At 39.6% G+C, this 20,533-nt stretch overlaps 1 protein-coding gene across 3 annotated transcripts in view; it reads right to left on the bottom strand.

Moving 5' to 3' along the window:
- Positions 1-2,943: 2,943 nt before the first annotated feature.
- The window catches only part of LOC122648896 (protein VASCULAR ASSOCIATED DEATH 1, chloroplastic-like), a 145,188-nt gene continuing 127,598 nt past the window's right edge, over positions 2,944-20,533 (bottom strand). For all 3 annotated transcript variants that reach the window (XM_043842195.1, XM_043842197.1, XM_043842196.1), the window contains 5 exons: positions 19,721-19,820; positions 5,921-5,982; positions 5,791-5,833; positions 5,391-5,671; positions 2,944-3,278 (listed from right to left, as the gene is read on the bottom strand). In XM_043842195.1, coding sequence (XP_043698130.1) covers positions 3,045-3,278; positions 5,391-5,671; positions 5,791-5,833; positions 5,921-5,982; positions 19,721-19,820 — 720 coding nt within the window. In that variant the 3' untranslated portion in view covers positions 2,944-3,044. The remainder of the gene's footprint in view (positions 3,279-5,390; positions 5,672-5,790; positions 5,834-5,920; positions 5,983-19,720; positions 19,821-20,533) is intronic.

Raw genomic sequence — 20,533 nt, 5'->3', positions numbered from 1 at the left:
AGCTTTGCCTAGTCTCCAGTTTAGAGACAGTGCTCCTTTGTCAAGAAGCTTTGAGTCCCCTTTGGCCCTTCACTTGGCCTTAGTCTATTGCCTCTCCCACCTTTTGAACACTACAATCTTACTTGAAACCTCAAGATCAAGACTTGAAGACACCAATCTGATAATCTCGGCCTGACCACGAAGTGTTCGAATACAAGAGACAAGAGAAGCCACAAAGAACGGCGATACTTGCTCAACGTACAAACCTCCTGAGTTACACAAGGGAAACCTCCACACTTTTGTTCCGATCTTCTTCTACTAGGTAGGCTCTTTGTCTTCAAACTCTATTTAGCTTACGTTATTTTTGCTTTTATTTTGTTTTGCATCTCCAAGGGAAGTGTGATCCTATCTTTCTAGATGGTGATCACACCCCCTTTTCTATCTCACTTTATTGTTTATCTTTTCCTATGTCATGCATCTCATCTTTAGCATTGCATGCATATCTCCATGATCCCCATCTCCTGTAATCTAAGACTCCTTCATGCATACAACTGTATCAATCTCCTATCATGCACGCATTCCCTTATTTTATTTTCAATTTCCATGTCATTCCATGCATATGCATTGAACCATCATGCTCATTTTCATATTCGTCTCTCATCCCCGCCTAGATTAGTGTCAATCATGCTTTGGTCTCATAGGTCTTAAGTCCTTCATTTTACATTCCTGTATACTAACCTTTGCCTTGCAGTTAAACCTCCAGGTATGTGTTTCTCCACCTTCCCTGTTTACTTTCTTGCACTTTTACTTGTGTCTTACGTTCCACCAAAGCATCTTAAACCATTGCCTATGCCTAGCAATAGAAAGACCGGCAAGTCTGGGCGGACTGGGGTGCCTAATATCTTCCCTGGACCGTAACTTGACCCATACCCAGACCAACGGACCATTTGTCCCCAATGGGCATCACATGAGAGTCATTACATTTACATTGGGTCCTAGACCCTCCTCTAGGTGGCGACTCCTTAGATACAATTCATTTTCCCTCTCTCTCTTCTCTCTCCCCAAAGAGGGTGATGAGGTGGAGGACACGTGGTGATCCCCTGCCATTGTCCTCACACCTGGCCTTTGTCGAATTCATCAGAGAACTTAAAGACAAAAAAGACATTGTCTAGAAGAAAGGCTTCAAGATTTCCTTGGGGTCTCCATTGCATGGCTAGAAAGAGCTTCACGATGTGGAAGGGAGGATGAGGGCGGAACTGGCCTACCAAACAATTTTCCTACAGTTTAGCTTCAACATCAAGCAGACCAGGTGGGCAGAGGGCTATTTTGGAGGCACCATCTAGAGAAGAGGGAATAAAACGAAGGGGGAGGCCTTCATGAGGGGGTTTGGAGCAGAACTGAAAAGAGAGCTCCATTGAGAGAGAGGCTGAGCAGCAAGGGAGAAGGGTGGAGGAGTGGGTGGAGAGGGAGGAGCAGGAGAAACCGACAACCCTCTAGAAAGCCAGAAAGAGGAGTGGTAGGCCCTCGGGCCAACCAAGGGTGCCAACGAGCAACAAAGATCAGAGTTATTCTTCTGTTTTTTATAAAAATACCTGATTCCCGACCAAGGATGCCGAGAAGCCCATTCATGCATTACTAGATGCTGGGCTCATGTTGCCTCTCAAAGAATTATTGAATCTGATATCAGGTGCCATTAAGGAGATCAAAGCTCTCAATTCAGTTTACAGAAAAAGGGGAGCAAAATTAGAGGTCTAGTAGAATTCAACCATAGGGGCATACGACAACCTTGAGCTTCTATCCAAAGGTATTATTGAACGAGGATATCAAGTGGCAAAGATGTTCTTCACGGTGAGCAAAGATTCAAATTTTCCACCTAATCCAAATGTAAGATTTAGAAAATACCCAGTCAAGTGGGTATGTTAATTTAACTACTCATGAATAAACTGTCATTAATTCATTGTGACCGAAACAAAGGATTTATTGGAAGCATTATAAAGTATCAACTTACCAATATCTGAACTGTGAAACTTTTGTAATCAATGCAAAACAAATGATCTGAATAGCTACTACGGAATCCTTCAGCATGAAGTACTTTGAATGAAGAGAAGTCAAAACAATTTAAAATGATTATGCAGTCTATCAAGGAAGGAAGTTCTGCTGCTTCCAACAATTTTGTGCACATGGAACTCAAAGGAAACTAAACAGTAAAAGAGGAAAATGGTACCTTTGTAGATTAAGCATTTCCCCATACAAGAGCCTATTGGCTTTCAACCTTAAATCCCTCCCTCACTCCCTATATGTAATTACTATAATGGACATAAACTTCATTAGTTATAAATGAGAATTAGTATTTAGTTGAAAGTAATAGCTATACAAATTTAAACAGACAAGATTTTTTAAAAAAATATTCATTTGTCAGTAGGTCAGATCAACCAAGAAAAAAGGAAGGAAAAAGCAGTAAACACTAGTCTATTGAGGCTACAATGATCATAGCATCAATAAGACTTCCAAACAATCACATTCACAGATTGTACCTTTGACGCGCTCTGGTGGGAAAAATTGAAAATGTTCTTTTGCAATTAAAGTTGCCAATATTATTAGGCAAAGTAACAAAACTTCCCTAATCATTAAAAATAATGGGTTTAAAATGGTGGAAAACTGCTGCTTTCTATATAGTGTATATAATATAATATTAAGTAGAAAGACAAACACATGGACATGCACACATTTATCTACCTAGCTATCTAATATTCTCTTATAACTAGTAAATACATTCTACATTCTAAAAAATTTACTTTTTTTTTTTCAATTACAAGGTACAAGAATTATAGATTATGCATTCATATAAATTGATAATAAAGGAGCCTTATATTGAAAAGCATATTAGTGAAAGCCATCTCTCTCTCTCTTTTCAAGGTGGTAATCAATCAGAACCAATTATATTTTCTTTTGATCAACAGGAAATGCAAAGGAACAATAAGAAATTCACCGTGAATTAGTTAGTAGAAGAGTTAAATATATACATCCAGCCATACATAAGAGTGGGGTGGGTGACAATCTTTGCCTTATCTGAGGTTCAAGGACTGTAGCTGTGCTTTTAATAGTTGATATTCATGGTGCATCCTCTCTAAACGAGCCCCAACCATGAGCATCTCATCCTTTAGGTGTTGAACCCGTTTTTCCAACCAGGCTACATCTGCCGCTTTATTCCCTATGTCACCAGTGAAATCATTCATGTTGTCTAATTGAGAGAATAGATGGACTTGTGGGGATCTAGTAAATAGTACAATTATGCTCAACTGTACAGAAAAAAGGGAGGAGGGGGGGGGGAAGAAAACATTAGTTACTGTAAATAACCATAGAACCAAAGTAGCAATGACTAGATTGAGGAAGATATTGATGACAACCAATGGTAATACATTTAAGGAAAATAGTTGCACAAGATGAGAAACTACATTTGTCGGAAGGAAGCTCTGGAGCATAAAAGGGGGGGGGGGGGGACTAACCCAAAATTAAAAAGAGGAACATCATAGTGTGAAAGAAGCTACTTTACTTTCCTAGCTGCATCATTTTGTATTGCACATGCAGAAAGGTTGGAACCCATCTAATTGGTGAAAATGGGTCATTTACAAGACTATGTGATGTGTAAAAGTAGAACAAAAATAAGAAAAATGATCTAAAGTCCTAATCATACCAGTATTTCACATCATATACTATGTAAAGTATCCTCAATGGGGAGAGCTGGTTTGTAGGTACTTTCTGGAGTCCTCGGTGAACTCTCATGGTATTATTAGCAATTGAATTAACAAGTAGTTCTCCCTCTGTTCTAGAATCTTCAAGAATATCTGGTGAAGGGGATGGATTAAAATCAACATGCTGTTGTTCTACGGCAGTATCTCTCATATGTATTTATTATCGTCAGAATCTCTTAAACTTTGAAACATTTGATTGAAGGATTCCAGCAGGTTGGCCATATCAGAAGGGCTTGGCTGACTGCTAACCATTACCCTGATACCACTTAATGGGTTTCTAGAAACCTAGAGGTTTAGGATAAAAAATATTGAAACCAATCCAATGGTCAGATTCCAAGTTACAGAAGAGTCCCACTAGAAGAGAATTCTCAAGAACTGAGAGCTGATATTAGTGAAGGTGGACAGATCTCAGAACAGTATATAAGTGCCAATAGATGATGAAATGTAGTCAAAGAAGTCAGAACTAAAACCAATAAACAACCAGCAATCATCAGAACTCAAATCAAAGATCAAACTGAAAGTTAAGGATTTTGATAAGAATGACTGTTAAATCATCGCCAAAATCTGATTTTGAAAACTGAGATCAGCAGAAAATCAAATGCAGTTTTTGAATATGTATTCTGATCTGGAAAACTCAATTCAAAATTAAGGAAATCAAAGAGTTTTAGCTGCAGAAGGAACTCACAAAACAGATAAAATATTGGATTTTGAAAATAAAGAACTGAAGTATAAGAAGAACGATTGCAGTGTATAAAACCAAACCTGAAATCCCAGTGGAATCTGAAAGACAGGAAATTAAGGTTAAGAATTGACCTCTTTGCAAAAGCCAAACACTGAAGAAGAAGATATGACTAGGCATCCCACCTAGCCTCAAATGGAATCCCACCAGCCAATATTGGCATCCCATCAATAGAATACTGTATCTCGCAGCAGAAACCAGTATCCCACAGAATATTAAGGCAGCAAAAAGCCAGCGTTTGAGACTCTATGTAGGGAAACATATATCAAGAAGGAAACCAAAGCAAGAAAGAAAAGAGACACTTTCCAAACCATGGAGGGTAGTTGGAGTGTTTCACTGGCAAAAGTAACTCTAAACAGTAATTAGAAGGAATTGGACTTCTATCTCTAATCCATTAGAAATGGATAACAAGAAGGAAAATTAGAACTCCAAAACTAGCCCATGATTTCTGATTTTTAGTGAACCAGAAAAACACCCATGCATAAGCTTGGTCTGAACCAAAAGACTGGTTCAAGGAAGAAACGCAAGGCTGAATCAAAGGATGAGTTAACTAAAAAAGTAACAGCAGGGCTGAGTACTGAGTCAGTTTCCTCTTCCTCCTTTGGTACTTTTTAGAGTACCTTCCTTGATCTGCATCAGCCTAGCTCTATCATTACCTTCATCTCTTTGACCCCTCCTCTTTTAATAAGATTATTCCCCTTGCAATCTCCAATCTCATCGAACTTTAAATTTCACACAAACTGATACTTTTTGCAGTTCATTTAATAAATTTCTGAAAGTAGCTCACAGTTTCCACTTTCCACAGTCCCCATACTTCACCAAGATTCTCCAGTTCTCAAAAACATAAGTAACACATAACTATCTATGTATTTTATTTGTTGAAAGAAACGAATGTATTTATATCTTCAGGAAGCAAATACCTGCATCAGGAGGAGGACCAAAACTGAGGCGGTGACTAAGATTAGAGGAAAGTGGCTTTGACTTTTCAAATATGAACGTAATGTTGCCAATGATTCTCTAAATAAAGTTGTGCCACTTGAGCCTTCTTGCAGCAGACTTGGGAACTGAGTACTAAAATCTTGAGAATCAGATTCTTCGGTAATTTTTCTCATATTATGTAATCCTTCTGAGGGTGCTTCAGTTTTTGCATGCCTTTCCAATTGGGCATCATTTTCAGTTGTGTTACCATCAGAACATGACCCTGCATAAAGAAAATAAAGAGCAGACAGAATATCAGAAGTTCAATCATTAACTTCCACCCAAAAATAATAAGCAATGCCATAACTTGTTTGAGCACATAATGCATTTTAACAACTCTACCTTCTAGTTTTGCAACGTATTTCTGCTTCAGCCTTTCTTTTGCCTGAAACAGATTCAATTAGATAAGTTAATATATAAAATTGAGATCTCAAATAAAGTCAGATGCATCACATTAGGGGGAAGTGGATACAATTTTTATCCAAAGTGAATAAGCCCCTCTGCACTCTGAAATAGCTGACTGCTCTATTTTCCCTGCAACAATGTTTGCCCACTTTGCAATAAGTATCATATCTAAATCCAAGTTTCAGGAGCTACAAATATTGGATTGGAATTTCAGGGACATAAATAGTAAATATATGTCGACCAAGGATTCAAACACTAACTATGAATCTGTGAGAAAAAAATTGAAATTTATCTTACTGACCAATTAGTTAGAAGGATTAAAGACCGCCCCAATCCTTGATGAATTTAAACATCCTTCAGGTGCCCACACCACAGGTCACAAGCAGCCTGCATTGACTAACCCCTAGCTTGCTTGCTTGCCAACATTAAGAGTAGCCAAGTAAACTTTGTCTTAGTTTACCCAGGAAAGAAAATTAAGGATCAGGATGCACCCCCCCACCTTTGTTGCACTCAAAATTTTGTGGGGCATTATATCCACATCAATCAACCATGCATTGATTTTCAGTTTGATTTGACATACCATATGTTAGAATAAAGCATTAAAATTTGTTTTAAATAGTGAACTCTGTTTGAACAACAGGATTTGTTGTGAAAAGTAGGGAAAACACCCCATACATGAGGGCCGTAGATTGAGATAGGCCACCAAATTTAACATGTGCTGATGCAGATTTATCACCAAATTGGGCTTCTTTCCCTAGAAAAAAATTCTAGGGTTGGGTTATAGACATGTTGGGCCTTTGGTCCCATGAGTTTTCTATGTAATAGACCACTTTTATGGGCCTAAATTTGGGGTACATAAGTTGCATACGGGATTAGTCCTATACTTAGTTTATTTTCATGTTTTAGTGTTTTAAATTGAACCAATTTTCATGTTTTAGTGTTTTAAATTGAACCAATTGAACCACTGGTCCAATTTAAGTGATTTTAGAATATTCTTTTAGGATAGAATCTTCTTAACGTAAGTTTTATTTTAGGGTCCACACCTCTACACGAATTTTAGAGAGGGAGTGTTTTGTATTTAGACTCAGCCAAGGATTAGGGATTTCCTATTCCTAGGCTGCATAGGGATTTAGGCCTTTGAGTTAGAAATGAGCTAGGATTGATTCAAGATAAGAAGTAAGAGGGTAAAGGCTGGGAAGAGGAGGAGGAGAAGAGAAATGAACACAAACGTATGGGAGAGAGAATCGATTTCTCTGCCCTATATTCTTCATTAATCAACTGCTGGAATTACGTACACCTCCCTAGGGAGGTAAAAGGATAAAGAAGAAAAAAGAGACAAAATAAAACTAAAGGCACAATACAATAACCAGTTACAGAAATACCCTCAAAACATAAACTCTAACACTCCCCCTCAAGCTGGAGAATAAATGTCATACGTTCCCAGCTTGCATAGAAGAGTACTGAACTGGTGAGGAATGAGTCCTTTAGTGAAGATGTCTGCCAATTGATCATCGGTCTTCATAAAGGGAGTACAAATGTTCCCAGAGTCAATCTTTTCTTTGATAAAGTGTCTGTCAACTTCAATGTGCTTTGTTCTGTCATGTTGCACAGGGTTGTGTGCTATTCTAATGGCAGCCTTGTAATCACAATAGAGTCTCATAGGTGCCTCAGTATCAAATCCCAACTCTTGGACCAGCCTTCTCAACCATAGGAGTTCACATACTCCAAACGTTTCCAAATATTGCAATTCACAATGTCAAGTCGGTTAAAAAGGGAGAATCGTTGGTTCAATGGGCTTAAATATGGGCTTGTTGCATGGTGAAGGAGTGGAGCGTAATGAGCTAGTAAGCCAGTGACCGATCTCGCATTCGGCATATTGAGTCGAACGTGTTCAAGGCTCCTATACTCACCTTCCTGTGTTCGTGCTTTGAAGGCGTGGGTTTCCTCATATCTTTTCGATTCTCGTAGAATAAGATCTCGATGGCTGTGCTGTCAGGGTCCAGTTCTCAAGTCTCAGATTGATGAAGCAATGGTGTATCCTATTCTGTTCGAGCCATAGCTCTAAATTCTGCCTCTGCACTTGACCAAGCTACAATTGGTTGCTTTTTACTCCTCCATGTGACCATATTACCACCTACAAAAGTACAATAGCCAGATGTAGATCGCCTGTCAGAAACTGAACTAGCCCAATCAGCATCGATGTAACCTTCAATTCTCAAATGATTGTACTTGGCCAATAGGAGACCTTTTCCTGGAGAGGACTTCAAGTATCTGAGAATCCAGTAAACAACATCCAAGTGCCCACTCTTTGGGGCATGCATAAACTGACTCATCACCCCAACTGCATAGGTGATATCTGGGCGAGTCAAAGAGAGATAAATCAACTTCCCTACAAGGCTCTGGTATTTCCCGGCATTAACAAGGGAAGGTCCACAATCTTCTCCTAACTTATGATTCTGATCAATAGGAGAGTTTGCTGGTTTGCAATCCAACATCCCTTGTCTCTTTCAACAAGTCTAGGACAAACTTTCTTTGCCATAAATTTATTCCCTTTTTAGACCTTGACACTTCAATCCTCAAGAAGTACTTTAAGAGGCTAAAATCTTTGATCTCAAACTGTTGAGCCAAGTAGGTCTTCAGCCTAGCTATCTCAGCCCTGTCATCCTCAGTCACTACAATATCATCAACATAGACAACAAGGGCTGTGATGGTACCATTACCTCGCAGGGTAAATAAAGTATGGTCAGCTTGGCTCTGGGAATAACCATTCTTCAAAATGGCTTGTCTAAACCTCTCAAACCAAGCCTTCGGGGGCTGCTTAAGATCATATAGTGCCTTCTTGAGCAGGCACACTTTCCCTTTAGCTGAGGGACACTTGAAGCCAGGTGGAGTCTGCATGTACACTTTCTCTTCTAGATCACCATGGAGGAAAGCGTTCTTCACATCCAATTGATACAATGGCCAATCTTTATTAGTTGCCAAAGATAAAAGAACTCTTATTGAGTTGTGCTTCACCACAGGAGCAAATGTCTCCTGATAGTCAATCCCATACACCTGACTGTAGCCTTTAACCATCAACTGGGCCTTGTATCTCTCAACTGTACCATCTGATCGGTAATTGACTGTGTAGACCCAGCTGCATCCAACTGGAACCCTCCCCCTGGGAAGATCCACCAATTTCCAAGTACAGTTCTTCTCAAGGGCCATCATTTCCTCAGACATGGCTTGCTTCCACTTTGGGTCAAACATGGCCTTAGTGACATTTTTGGGAATGGAAATAGAAGAGAAGGCGGCAGTGAAGGCAGCACCTGTAGGAGAGAAAGCATCATAGGAAACAAACTGGGCTACAGGATTAGTGCAAGCTCTCTTTCCTTTTCTAGCAGCAATAGGAAGGTCTAAATCAAAAGGGAGAGAGGGAATGTTACCTGATTAAGGAGGATGTATCTCAGGATATGGATCCAAAGAGGGCTCTTGGCAGGCTTCTTTCCTTTACTCTTCAAGCATTCATCTTTTTTGTACTTAATGTGGTAATCCTTCTCATTACTAGAACCACTTTCAACAACAACCTTCTCATTATCAGAACCACTTTCAACAACAGCCCCTTCTTTAGGTTTCTTAATATCAAACAAAAATGGAGAAGTAGGCAAAAGTGAGAGGAAAGGGATAGAAACAGCCTCTTCATTTCCACTATTTTCCCCCTGAAGAGGAGGATGTTGAGAGGTAGTGAAGAAAGGTATAGATTCAAAGAAGGTAACATCTTTGGAGAGAAGTTGCCTTCGGGAAGAGGGATGATAGCACTTATACCCCTTGGGTGGAGGAGGAATATCCAAGGAAAATACATTTGAGTGCCTTGGGATTAAACTTAGTCTGAGCACATTTATTAACATAGACATAGCAGATACACCTAGGCCTGTAAACGGATCGGATTCGGCTTGGATACGGATCTGATGTGATCGGATTTGGATATTTCCTGGTCGAATATGGATACCTCTAAACGGATTCGGATGCGGATCGAATTCGGATTTTCAACCATCCGTTTACACCTCTGCCTTATGTAACCTGAACCTTCCTCCCCCTAGTGGATACAATTCACTCTTAATCCATAGTTTTAGATTATGATTCTCTTCTCCTCATATTCTAAAACCTGTTGAATCTTCAAAAACCCTCAAGATCGTTATTTACTTAATTTTTTAAAATTAAGTATTCGGATTCGGATTTTTATCGGAGTATTCGGATTTTTTTCCGGATATCTCTAATCGAATACGGATGCCCCTAAACGGATATGGATGCGGATCGAATTCGAATTTTCGGTTATCCATTTACAGCCCTAGACACACCCAAACACCTTGGGATGAAGAGAGAAAGCAGAAGTCTGAGGAGACAACAAGCCTAAAGGAGAGTTGGAGCCAAGAAGTATAGAGGGCATGCGATTGATTAAAAAGGTTGCGGTAAAAGGGGCTTCAGACCAAAAGGTCGTGGGAACATGCATGCCAAGTAGGAGACTTCTAGTGAGTTCCAACAAATGACGATTTTTTCGTTCAGCCACCCCACTCTGTTGAGGGGTGTCAATACAAGCAACTTGATGGATAATGCCATGATCAGTAAAAAACTGTCTGAGCCCCCATACATATACTCCCCCCCTTTATTATAACAAATAATTTGAATGCGAGTACGAAACTGGGTATGAATGAGCTGACAAAATTTTTAAAGGCATCATAAACATCACTTTTTTGTTTTATAAAAAAAGTCCAAGTTGACCGGGAATAGTCATCAACAAAGGAAATAAAATAACGATAGCCAAACAAAGAAGTAGTGGGAGAAGGCCCTCAAACATCAGAGTGCACAATATGGAAAGGAACATCAGATCTATTACTATAGAAAACCTAGGACCTGTAACCAATAACTTTGGAGAGGAGAAAAGAGAGAAGAGAAGATGGAAGAAGACTGTTGAGAGAACACAAGCTTGGATGAATCGAACTCCATCCTAAGCCTTCTATTTATAATATTCAAAATCTTGAAAGACAAGTAAACTTGGGAAACAAGTAAACAAAACAGATAAAATACCCAAAATACCTTTATCGAGTTACATATCTTAACACTCCCCCTCAAGTTGGTGAATAGATATTGCACATGCCCAACTTGACTAAACTAGGATGAAACAACTTCCCAAATTGTCGCAGCAGTGTCTGGCAGTAAGTACCCACTTAAAATGTAGTACTTGGATTTGACACATGGGCGAATGGATGATGCTCCCAAATAATCCTGGACAGTTAAATCTGCAAGATTTGGAGATAATTGATCTTTAAAACTTGGACAGACTTGATCAGCAAACCGAGACAGATTTGTTCTGCAAAGCCTGAGAAGAATCGTTCTTCAAAATACAGAGAAGCACCGATCTTAATAAAGGTGGAAAAAAAGGCAGACACAATCTTCCAAAAAAGGCAGCTTTCATCGATCTTCAATAGCTGTCCAGTGATGAATCTCGGATCTTCACAGTAACATAAAATCTTGAAGATAAACAAATAGGGCAGCAAACATCGAAAAAAACCTGAATCAACCCAACTGTAAATAAGATCCCAAAATATCTTCAAACTTCAATCTCCCTCTCATGGCAAATACAATCCAATAACTAAAGATACGCAATGGCAATGGTGGAAATAAACTGGTCTTCAATATTTTGCACAAATGTTTTGTAATGTCTGCAAGGTTCTGCAAGTTCTGCAATGTCTACAAGTTTCTGCAATGGAATTGTACACAATCTCCCTCTCACGTGTAGTAGTACACGAGGACAAATAATGGAGATGATGCAAGGGAAAATGGCAAAAAGTGTAATTTTCCAGAATTTTCCAAAAGTGCTAGGGGTAATTAAAATAGAAAGAATGGCAAAATGGTAATTTACAAGAAATTTCCAAAGGTGTTATGGGTAAATACCAAAGGTATGGGATGTGAAGGGAATTATAATTATTGAAAGGGGACGGAGTTGGAAAAAGGATGGCATGGCTGTAATTTGGTTGAAATCCACTTTTAAACACAATCCAAGCCAAAGGGAAAACTGGTAATAAACCAGAATTTTCAACGGTGAATTAGGTAGTCAAATAAAGGAATGGACACAAGTGGGATTAATAAATATTTAATAAGGGCAAACTTGGAAGAAAAAAACCAAAGGATGTAGCGGGAATTAGTATTTATAGATGGGGGCCACACTTGGAAGGAACAAACTCTTAATTGCAAGATGTAAATAACATGAGAGGGATGGGTAATAATAAAAGGTAAGGTAGTAGCATTAAATACCTAATAAGTTAAACTTAAAAGGAAAAGGAAAAGGAAACATGAGGAAGAAGAAGCCCATACAGCAAGTAAATAACGTCTTCATCCTCAAACCCAAAACAGGGGCGGTAATCAAGGGACCAACGGAACCTGAAAAAGGGAGATTGCGACATGGCAGCCATCTTTCTTCCCCAGCGGTAACTCAGGCCTGAAACCAGGGAAAGGAGGAGGCGGAACAAAAGATGCATCTTCAACCTCTCTTCAACCAATTCCAAGAACCAGCCACAAGAGGAAAACGAGAACCAGGGATCGATTCAAATAGGCAGCAAGCAACAGAAGAACAGCAGCAAACCAGAATTTGATTCCACAAGTAAACTGTTGTAATATGGGTCCAAGGGTAAATCTGTCCATGGGGGTATTCTTGTATGTGGGTTTTAGTCCCACATTGCTTAGTTATATTTTTGTCATATGATTTCAATATTATAAATAAAGGTTGGGCTATGATCACATTGATCAAGCCAGGATTCACGGAATTCCACATGGTATCAGAGCCAAAAATATTCCGGGGATATAGGAAGTAAAATTTTTTCGTTTTTTTTTCTCTCTTCTTCTCTTTCTTGATTTACCCATTGCTGTTCACAAACAAAAAAGAAGTTGCACTCAGCATCCTATCTCAAACTTTGTGTCCTACAACTCTCTAACTCCTACCTTTCATGCTTTCATATCCTCTTTGTCCTCTGTCTCTATACCTAACACTTGGCAGGAAGCAATAGCCGAACCAAAATGGAAGGAGGCAATGAATGAAGAAATGCTTGCCCTTGCAAAAAATCAGACCTGGGATTTGGTAAGTTCTCCAAATGGGAAGAGGCCTGTTGGTTGTAAATGGGTCTTTGTTGTGAAGCACAAGGCTGATGGTTCTGTGGAGAGATACAAGGCAAGATTAGTCGCCAAAGGGTTCACTCAAACCCAAGGAATCGATTATCAAGAGACTTTTGCTCCTTTAGCGAAGATGAATACTGTACGGGTCATCATTTCTTGTGCTGTAAATCAAGGATGGGAACTTCAACAACTCGATGTGAAGAATGCCCTCCTACATGGAGACTTGGAAGAAGATGTCTACATGGAGGCATAGTTGTCACGGCGTCACGGCGATCCAAGTCGGTGGAGGGGTGTCACGTCGATATATCGACATGTCGCCCTCCATGGCGAGCATGTCGACCATGTTTTATTTTTTATTTTCTCTATTTTTAATGTCATTTAGTATGCTATAGTATATATCCTATAACATCAAAAATCAGCATGAAAGTGTACTACTAATATACTATGGTTTAATTAATGAAAGTGTAATATCCATTAGTGTACATAAAAGTATGAATACATAGATTAGCCTATCAAATAATCGTGTATGTGTGCCTGTGTGCTTGTGTGCAAGGTAAAAAGAAGAAAAATATAAAAAAACACCATCTCTGTGGATCGTGCAAGCCTCGCAACTGCAAGGCAAGAAGAAGGGGGAAAAAAAAGCGAGAGCACTACTGCTGTAATAAATCCCTCCACCCCCCATTCTGTCTCTCGACTCTCTCCTGTCTGTGTGTGTGTAATTGTGTATGTGTGGCTGTGTGAAGAAGCAAGAAGAAGATAAAAAAAAACACCTTCTCTTTCTATGTGCAAGCTTCGCAAGGCAAGAAGAAGAAACAAAAACCGAGAGGTCTATGATTGTGTGCAAGCTCAAATGAAGCAAGAAGAAGAAAAAAGTAAAAAAAAACTGAGAGGTCTCAATCGTAAGCAAGCTCGCAACTACAAGGCAAGAAGAAGAAAAAAGGAAAAAAAAAAAAAAAGAGGTCTCACATTTGTGTGCAAACTGCAATCGCAAGGTAAGAAGAAGAAGAACTGACGGAGAAAGTTCTTGGAAGTGAAGAAGACGAAGAAGTGAGAAGAATCAAGAAGAAGAAGAAGAAGAAGAAGAAGAATCAAGAAGAAGGATCGAGTCGCACTCACGGAGGATGGGAGGAGATTGGAGAAGAAGAAGAAGAAGAACCAAATAAATAAAAAATAAAAAATTACTTACCTGGAGGTTGCACGGAGGGGTTCGAACTTGAGAGTTGCGGACTTGCAACTTCAGTTCTTCTTCTTCTTCTTCTTCTTCTTCTTCTCACTTCTTCATCTTCTTGACTCCTTTAGTCTCCGGGCGTCTCACGAAGTCTCTCTTCTGTCTTGACAAACTTTGCGATTTCTAAAATCCCCAAATTTCAATTCCAATTAGGGATTTAGGAATACTACTAAAGTGTCTTGTTTAATCTTTAATGGTTTTAATTTTTAATGTTAATGTGACCAATACAAATGAAGGAAAAAGCATTTAAGCTTTTAAAAAAAAAAATTTTAAACCTGAGTTTTTTACACTTATATCGACCGATATGCCCATATATCGTGATATGGCGTCCATGGCGACGCCATGTACGCCATATCGGGCGATATTTATACATGAGCCATGTCGAAGGTCGATATGCCAATTTCTCCAGCGCCAGGATGCCATGACAACTATGCATGGAGGTACCCCTGGGTTTTACCTCTTCAGAGACTTAGGGGAAAGTGTGCAAGTTAAAGAAGGCCCTGTATGGTCTGAAGCAGTCCCCAAGGGCTTGGTCTGGCCGATTCCACAAGGCTATGATTGCATATAGGTATAAGCAGAGTAATGCAGACCACACATTGTTTGTTAAAAGAGTGGGACAGCAAGTTACCCTTTTGATTGTCTATGTTGATGACATAGTAATTACGCATGATGCACATGAGATTCGAAGTCGAAAGCTTATTTGGGCACGAGTTTGAAGTCAAGGATTTGGGCAAATTGAGGTACTTCCTAGGGATTGAGGTTGCCTATTCAGCTAAGGGCATATCTCTCTCTCAAAGGAAATATACCTTGGATTTATTGAAAGAAACAGGGGATGCTTGGGTGTAAACCAGCAGATACCCCTCCGGAGCCCAACACACATTTGAAGAGTAAGGAAGGTGAACCAGTGGACAAAGGTAGCTATCGAGAGGTTAGTGGGTCGATTGATTTACCTCTCACATACCCGGTCGACATCACATTTCTTGTAAGCCTTGTCACCAATACATGCATGATCCTCGCTCTTCTCACTGGAAGCAAAGATACGGCATTCTCCGATTACCTCAAGTCGCTCCAGGGAAAGGAGTATTGTTCTCTCCACACGGCCATCTCCGGATAGAAGCGTACACTGATGCAGATTGGGCTGGCAGTCCTGATGATCGGAAGTCCACATCTGGATATTGCACATTTGTTGGAGGTAACCTAACTACTTGGAGAAGCAAAAAACTCGATCTAGTGCTGAAGCTGAATTCCGAGCTATGGCACAGGGTATTTGTGAGCTTCTTTGGCTCAAGGGGCTTCTCAAGACTTGGGGATGAGTGTTGATCTTCCTATGCGACTCTACTGTGACAGTAAGTCAGCAATCAACATTGCTTATAACCCGGTCCAACATGATTGGACCAAACATGTTGAGATTGACCGGCACTTCATTAAAGAGAAGCTGGAACAAGGAATTATTTGTATTCCATTTATTCAGTCTAGTGAACAGTTGGCTGATATCCTTACCAAAGGAATCAGTACAAAATTGTTCCTTCCTACTATTAGCAAGTTGGGCATGTTTGATATGTATGCACCAACTTGAGAGGGAGTGTTGTAATATGGGTCTAAGGGTAAATCTGTCCATGGGGGTATTCTTGTATGTGGGTTTTAGTCCCACATTTCTTAGTTATATTTTTGTCATATGATTTCAATATTATAAATAAAGGCTGGGCTATGATCACATTGATCAAGCCAATATTCACGGAATTTCATATAAACCTTTGATAGCAATCGAAGTAAACAGCAGTAGCGACAATCGATGAATCAAACCTTATTCAAAAAATTGATAGAAGCACAAATGACTACTTGTCTTCAACAATCGACTCCAATAGCAAGCAATAACCACATAAACAGAGCACAGTGGAGCACAACTCTCAAATTAGAGGCAGCGAGACCATGATTTGGGGTTTTCTGTAACCTCCCGCAACCGGTAACCAATATGGAGAATAAAGAGAGTTACGACTCTCAAACAGAGGTAGCAAACGATCAACGAGAGCCCTCAAACCTTGCAACACTTCCTTCGATCAGTAATAGTTTACAAAATAAAGCACCTGTAGAAAATCAAACCAGCAACTCAATGTACGAAACCCTAGTTCTTCTTCTTCGATGAACTAGGGTTTCTTTCTTCAAACCAGAAACCCTAAACAACTCTCAAAATGGCAAACTTGGAGAGAATCAGTCACTGGTTGCCTAGCTCTGATACCATGTAGAAAACTTAGGACCTGTAACTAGTAACTTTAGAGAGGAGAAAAGAGAGAAGAGAAGATGGAAGAAGACTGATGAGAAAACACAAGCTTGGATGAATCGAACTCCATCCTAAGCCTTCTATTTATAATATTCAAAATTTTGAAAGACAAGTAAACTTGGGAAACAAGTAAACTTGGGAAACAAGTAAACAAAACAGATAAAATACCCAAAATACCCTTATTGAGTTACATATCTCAACAATTACCATGATAAGGATAAGAAGAATGGCAATGTTTGGAAAACAAATAGGGTTCACATTGAAACACATGGGAAGAAGGAATGGAAGAAAACAAGTGGGGGAATTTTGTCCTCATAACAACAAAAGAAGGGTGGCCCAAATGTTGATGCCACAACATCACAGAGTCAACAGTACTATTGTCATCATGCCCACATGCGTAGGACTGAGCAGTAGGTAGAGGGGATGTTCCTTGATCAAGAAGATAGAGTCCTTTTTCCTCATGTCCTCTGCCAATTACTCTTTGTCACCAAATCCTGAAAAACACAATGAGATGGAAAAAAACTAACAAAACAATTTAAGGATTTGGTTAGGTGACTCATAGATAAGAGGTTAGTACGAAACTGAGGAACATGAATAACAGAGTCAAGGGAGATAGAAGAAGTGGCGAACACTACCTTTACCAAAAATAGAGGAAAGGGAACCATCAACAACTCTAACCTTTTTCTTACCAGAACAGATAGAGTAGGAGTCATAACACTGAGATATGCCGGTCATATGGTCAGTGGCTCCAGAGTCAATGACCCACGTAGAGGTAGTGAAAGGGCTAGATGTAGAGGCCTGTAAAGTGGAAGCTAAAGAATCTGGCACTGCAGGTGTAGAAGTAGGGCTATCCAGATATGACAACCTGCGAAATGCTACAATATCATCCTGAGTGAGGGATGTGGTGTTTGTCTGTAGTCCATATGGAGATCCCATAGGTGCAACCTCAGTCATCACGGAGCATGCTTTGGCTCCTCCTCTCCTGCTGCCATGCATAATAGGGGGACAACCATAAAGTATCTAACATCTCTCTGTCGTGTGTCCAGACTTCCCACAATGGTCACAATGGAACCTATCTCTGTCATTTCTTTGGGGTGGACCCTAGCCTCTTCCTCCAAGAGCTGACATAATGTAGGAATACACAAGAAAAGAAATGATACTTAAATCCAATGGGGAGTACACACTCTACCCAAACAGAGATAGTTCTTATCAGGGAAGGCTTCTTCAAACAACCTTTGTCGATTCACTTCTCCAAAGGACACACATTCAAGATGGGAGTAATACCCAAAGTCAAATGGGGAGTATATTCTCAACAAAAGAACACAGTCCAACAGCCAAACAAGGCGAACAGCTCAAAGAAATTCAACCCCACAACTGGAGAAGCAAAAAAAAAAAAAAAAAAAAAAAAAGAAGAAAAAGAAAAAAATTTCAGATGTGAAGAACTCCACTCAAATAAACCTTTCGAAGGATAGCAACATCTTAAGACAACTCAAGGCATATGAGCCATTTGACAACCATTTCATAACTGGAAAGCACGCTATCCAAAGAAACAAACCAGCAAGCTAATACACCACTAGCACACAAATGAACAACATTTTCTTGAAAAGAAACAAATCAAGGACACCTTTGACAATGCAGCCTCATTCCATAGCACCAAATAAGCCTCGCAAAATCCAACTCTCCAATCAACAACAACCATTTATCAAACCATAAGGCATTTTAGACCAAACAGAGGAGAAACACTGAAGCTGGCGGTACCTGTGAGTATATGAGGAAATGAGTTGTGCTCCCATAGCACCTTATTTCAGCAACCGAGACTTAGTGGGTGAGAAACACAGCCTCAGGGCGATTCTAGCAAGCCTATCCACTCTTCATATGGTGGCTTGAAGAGAGAGAGACACACATAAAAGAGAAGCTGGCAGTAACACTGTCTAGGGCTTCTTGTTCTTCAATTGAGCTTTTCAAGATCTGATTTTTTATTCAAGTTCAAGTTCAAAGTTTCAATTTTTATTCAAGGTTCTGTTGCTGCTGATTATTCTCTGCAACCACCAGTAAGTTTGAGACATTCCCAACCCCATACTTCTTCTTCTAAACCCTCTACAGCCCAACCCTAATTTTCCCCTTTTGTTTTCTTCACCCATAACCTAAATCACTCACAGACCTAACCTACCATCAGAATCACTTCAAATTCAAACCACAGCATCCCCAGTACACCCCGTTCACTCGATCCGGACCTCTGATCCATCCCATCATCAAAACCCTAAATTCCCTCAACTCCCATCAAAACCCAAAACCCTAAATTACAGTCCAGCAACATCCAGCCATCATCAGACCTCCCTTCCTTGGCAGAGTGAACCTCTCTACACCTAGAGAACTCGGCCTGAAGCCCTTGCCATAATTCCCCCTCTAAACCCTAGATTCCCTCACTTCACTCTTTTTAAAAACCCGAAACCCGAAGCCCTAACTTGCTGCCATTTAAATTTTCACACTTCCGTTCATCAAACCATCACTGGACCAATACTGAGACTCCCCTACACCTGCCTAGCATAACCATATCTTCAAACCCAAACCCTAATTCTGCCCCAATCGGACTGCCTGTTCTTAGCAGATCCTGTAGTACAGGTTCCTAGTGGGTCTTCTACCTACCTAGGACAAAATTATGTGCCCTATCTAGGTAACTCACCATCTATTCAATTTTCAAAATGAACCAAAAATGACCGAAATTTGGCAGAAATAGGTGACAGGTGGAAAGGCTTCCACCTCTGTCTAAGGTGGTTTCTTTAGCCCTTATTTAGACAGGGTGAACAAGCTAACTGCTTTTCAGATCAAGGTACCAAAGTTATACTAAACATCGTCATAGGTTTGCTTGTCAGTTAGATCATCAGCTTCACAATTTCAATCAGTTAATGACTGCTTTCCTGCCACTAAGTCAACACAAGTAAAATTTGGCGAACCACTTACCCCACTCATGGAACTTAAATGATATTCTGTGAACTGTAGATCCTCCAGTTAGATTACTTAATGGTGATGTTATGATGATGGTCATGGCTTATGATGAGACATTCAGCTAGATAAAGATTCCTAGTTCACCCAAAGCACATAAATATTGTTGTCTCCACCACTGAAACGATGTATGTAACATGGTTCAGGAATGTTAATTATCAACTACGACACCCTTGAAACATAGGGCAAAATGAAAACAAGTCATTGCATACCTTTCCATATTGTCTTCTTAGAAAATACTACACGAATATATACACGCAAATTGCAAGAATTAGTTCCTTTGTCACCATCTCTCTCCACATCCCAAAGCCCCTGAGATTAGAGGAATACCAATAATATGTCAAAAATGAAAATCTTCTAATGAAGGTTGACTCCTAATATCACAGAATTGAACAGACAATAAGATGGTGATTAAGAATAAAACTACTAATTATGATCAATCCAATCATTCTAATTAAAGTAACACGTACCATAGCAGCACACATGGAGATGGAAAAGATATCTCAGTTAAAGTAAGGCCTATAACAGTGATTCATGATAATGCATTTGATGTTCAACCCTTGCAAAATATGGGGGTATGTTAACTGCGGTGTATACTATGGCTGGCCTATATGGGTACAGGGGGATGAGACCACTTCCGATGAGAATTTTAAGGAAGAATTCTGTAAACATCCATGATTTTTTAGATGGGGTGATGGGTTTTTAGAAGTCTAAGCATCGATTAGGTTCAGAAACTCGGTTGAAAGTTGAAATCCCGAATCACAATGAAGAGAAAAAGACCAAATTCAAGAAAATGTTAATAACATTAAATTAGAAACTCTAGATGAATGCAAAACTTTGGTCGAAGGTCTTGAAGTTTGACTCAGATCCAATGGTCTGATCTGAAGTTGTGATAATATCCTACAAGAGATTGGATACTAAAATAGGGTTCCAGAACAGAATATCGTCCTCTTCTTATGATAAAATCAAAACAATATTGTTGAATTCCGTGAATACTGGCTTGAGTTAGAGTGACTACAGCGATC

This window comes from Telopea speciosissima, chromosome 1, assembly GCF_018873765.1.
Source record: "Telopea speciosissima isolate NSW1024214 ecotype Mountain lineage chromosome 1, Tspe_v1, whole genome shotgun sequence".
In the NCBI taxonomy this organism is placed as follows: Eukaryota; Viridiplantae; Streptophyta; class Magnoliopsida; order Proteales; family Proteaceae; genus Telopea; species Telopea speciosissima.
The sequence above is the reverse complement of the archived record's forward strand: the minus strand, read 5'-3'. Positions and strand labels throughout refer to the sequence as shown.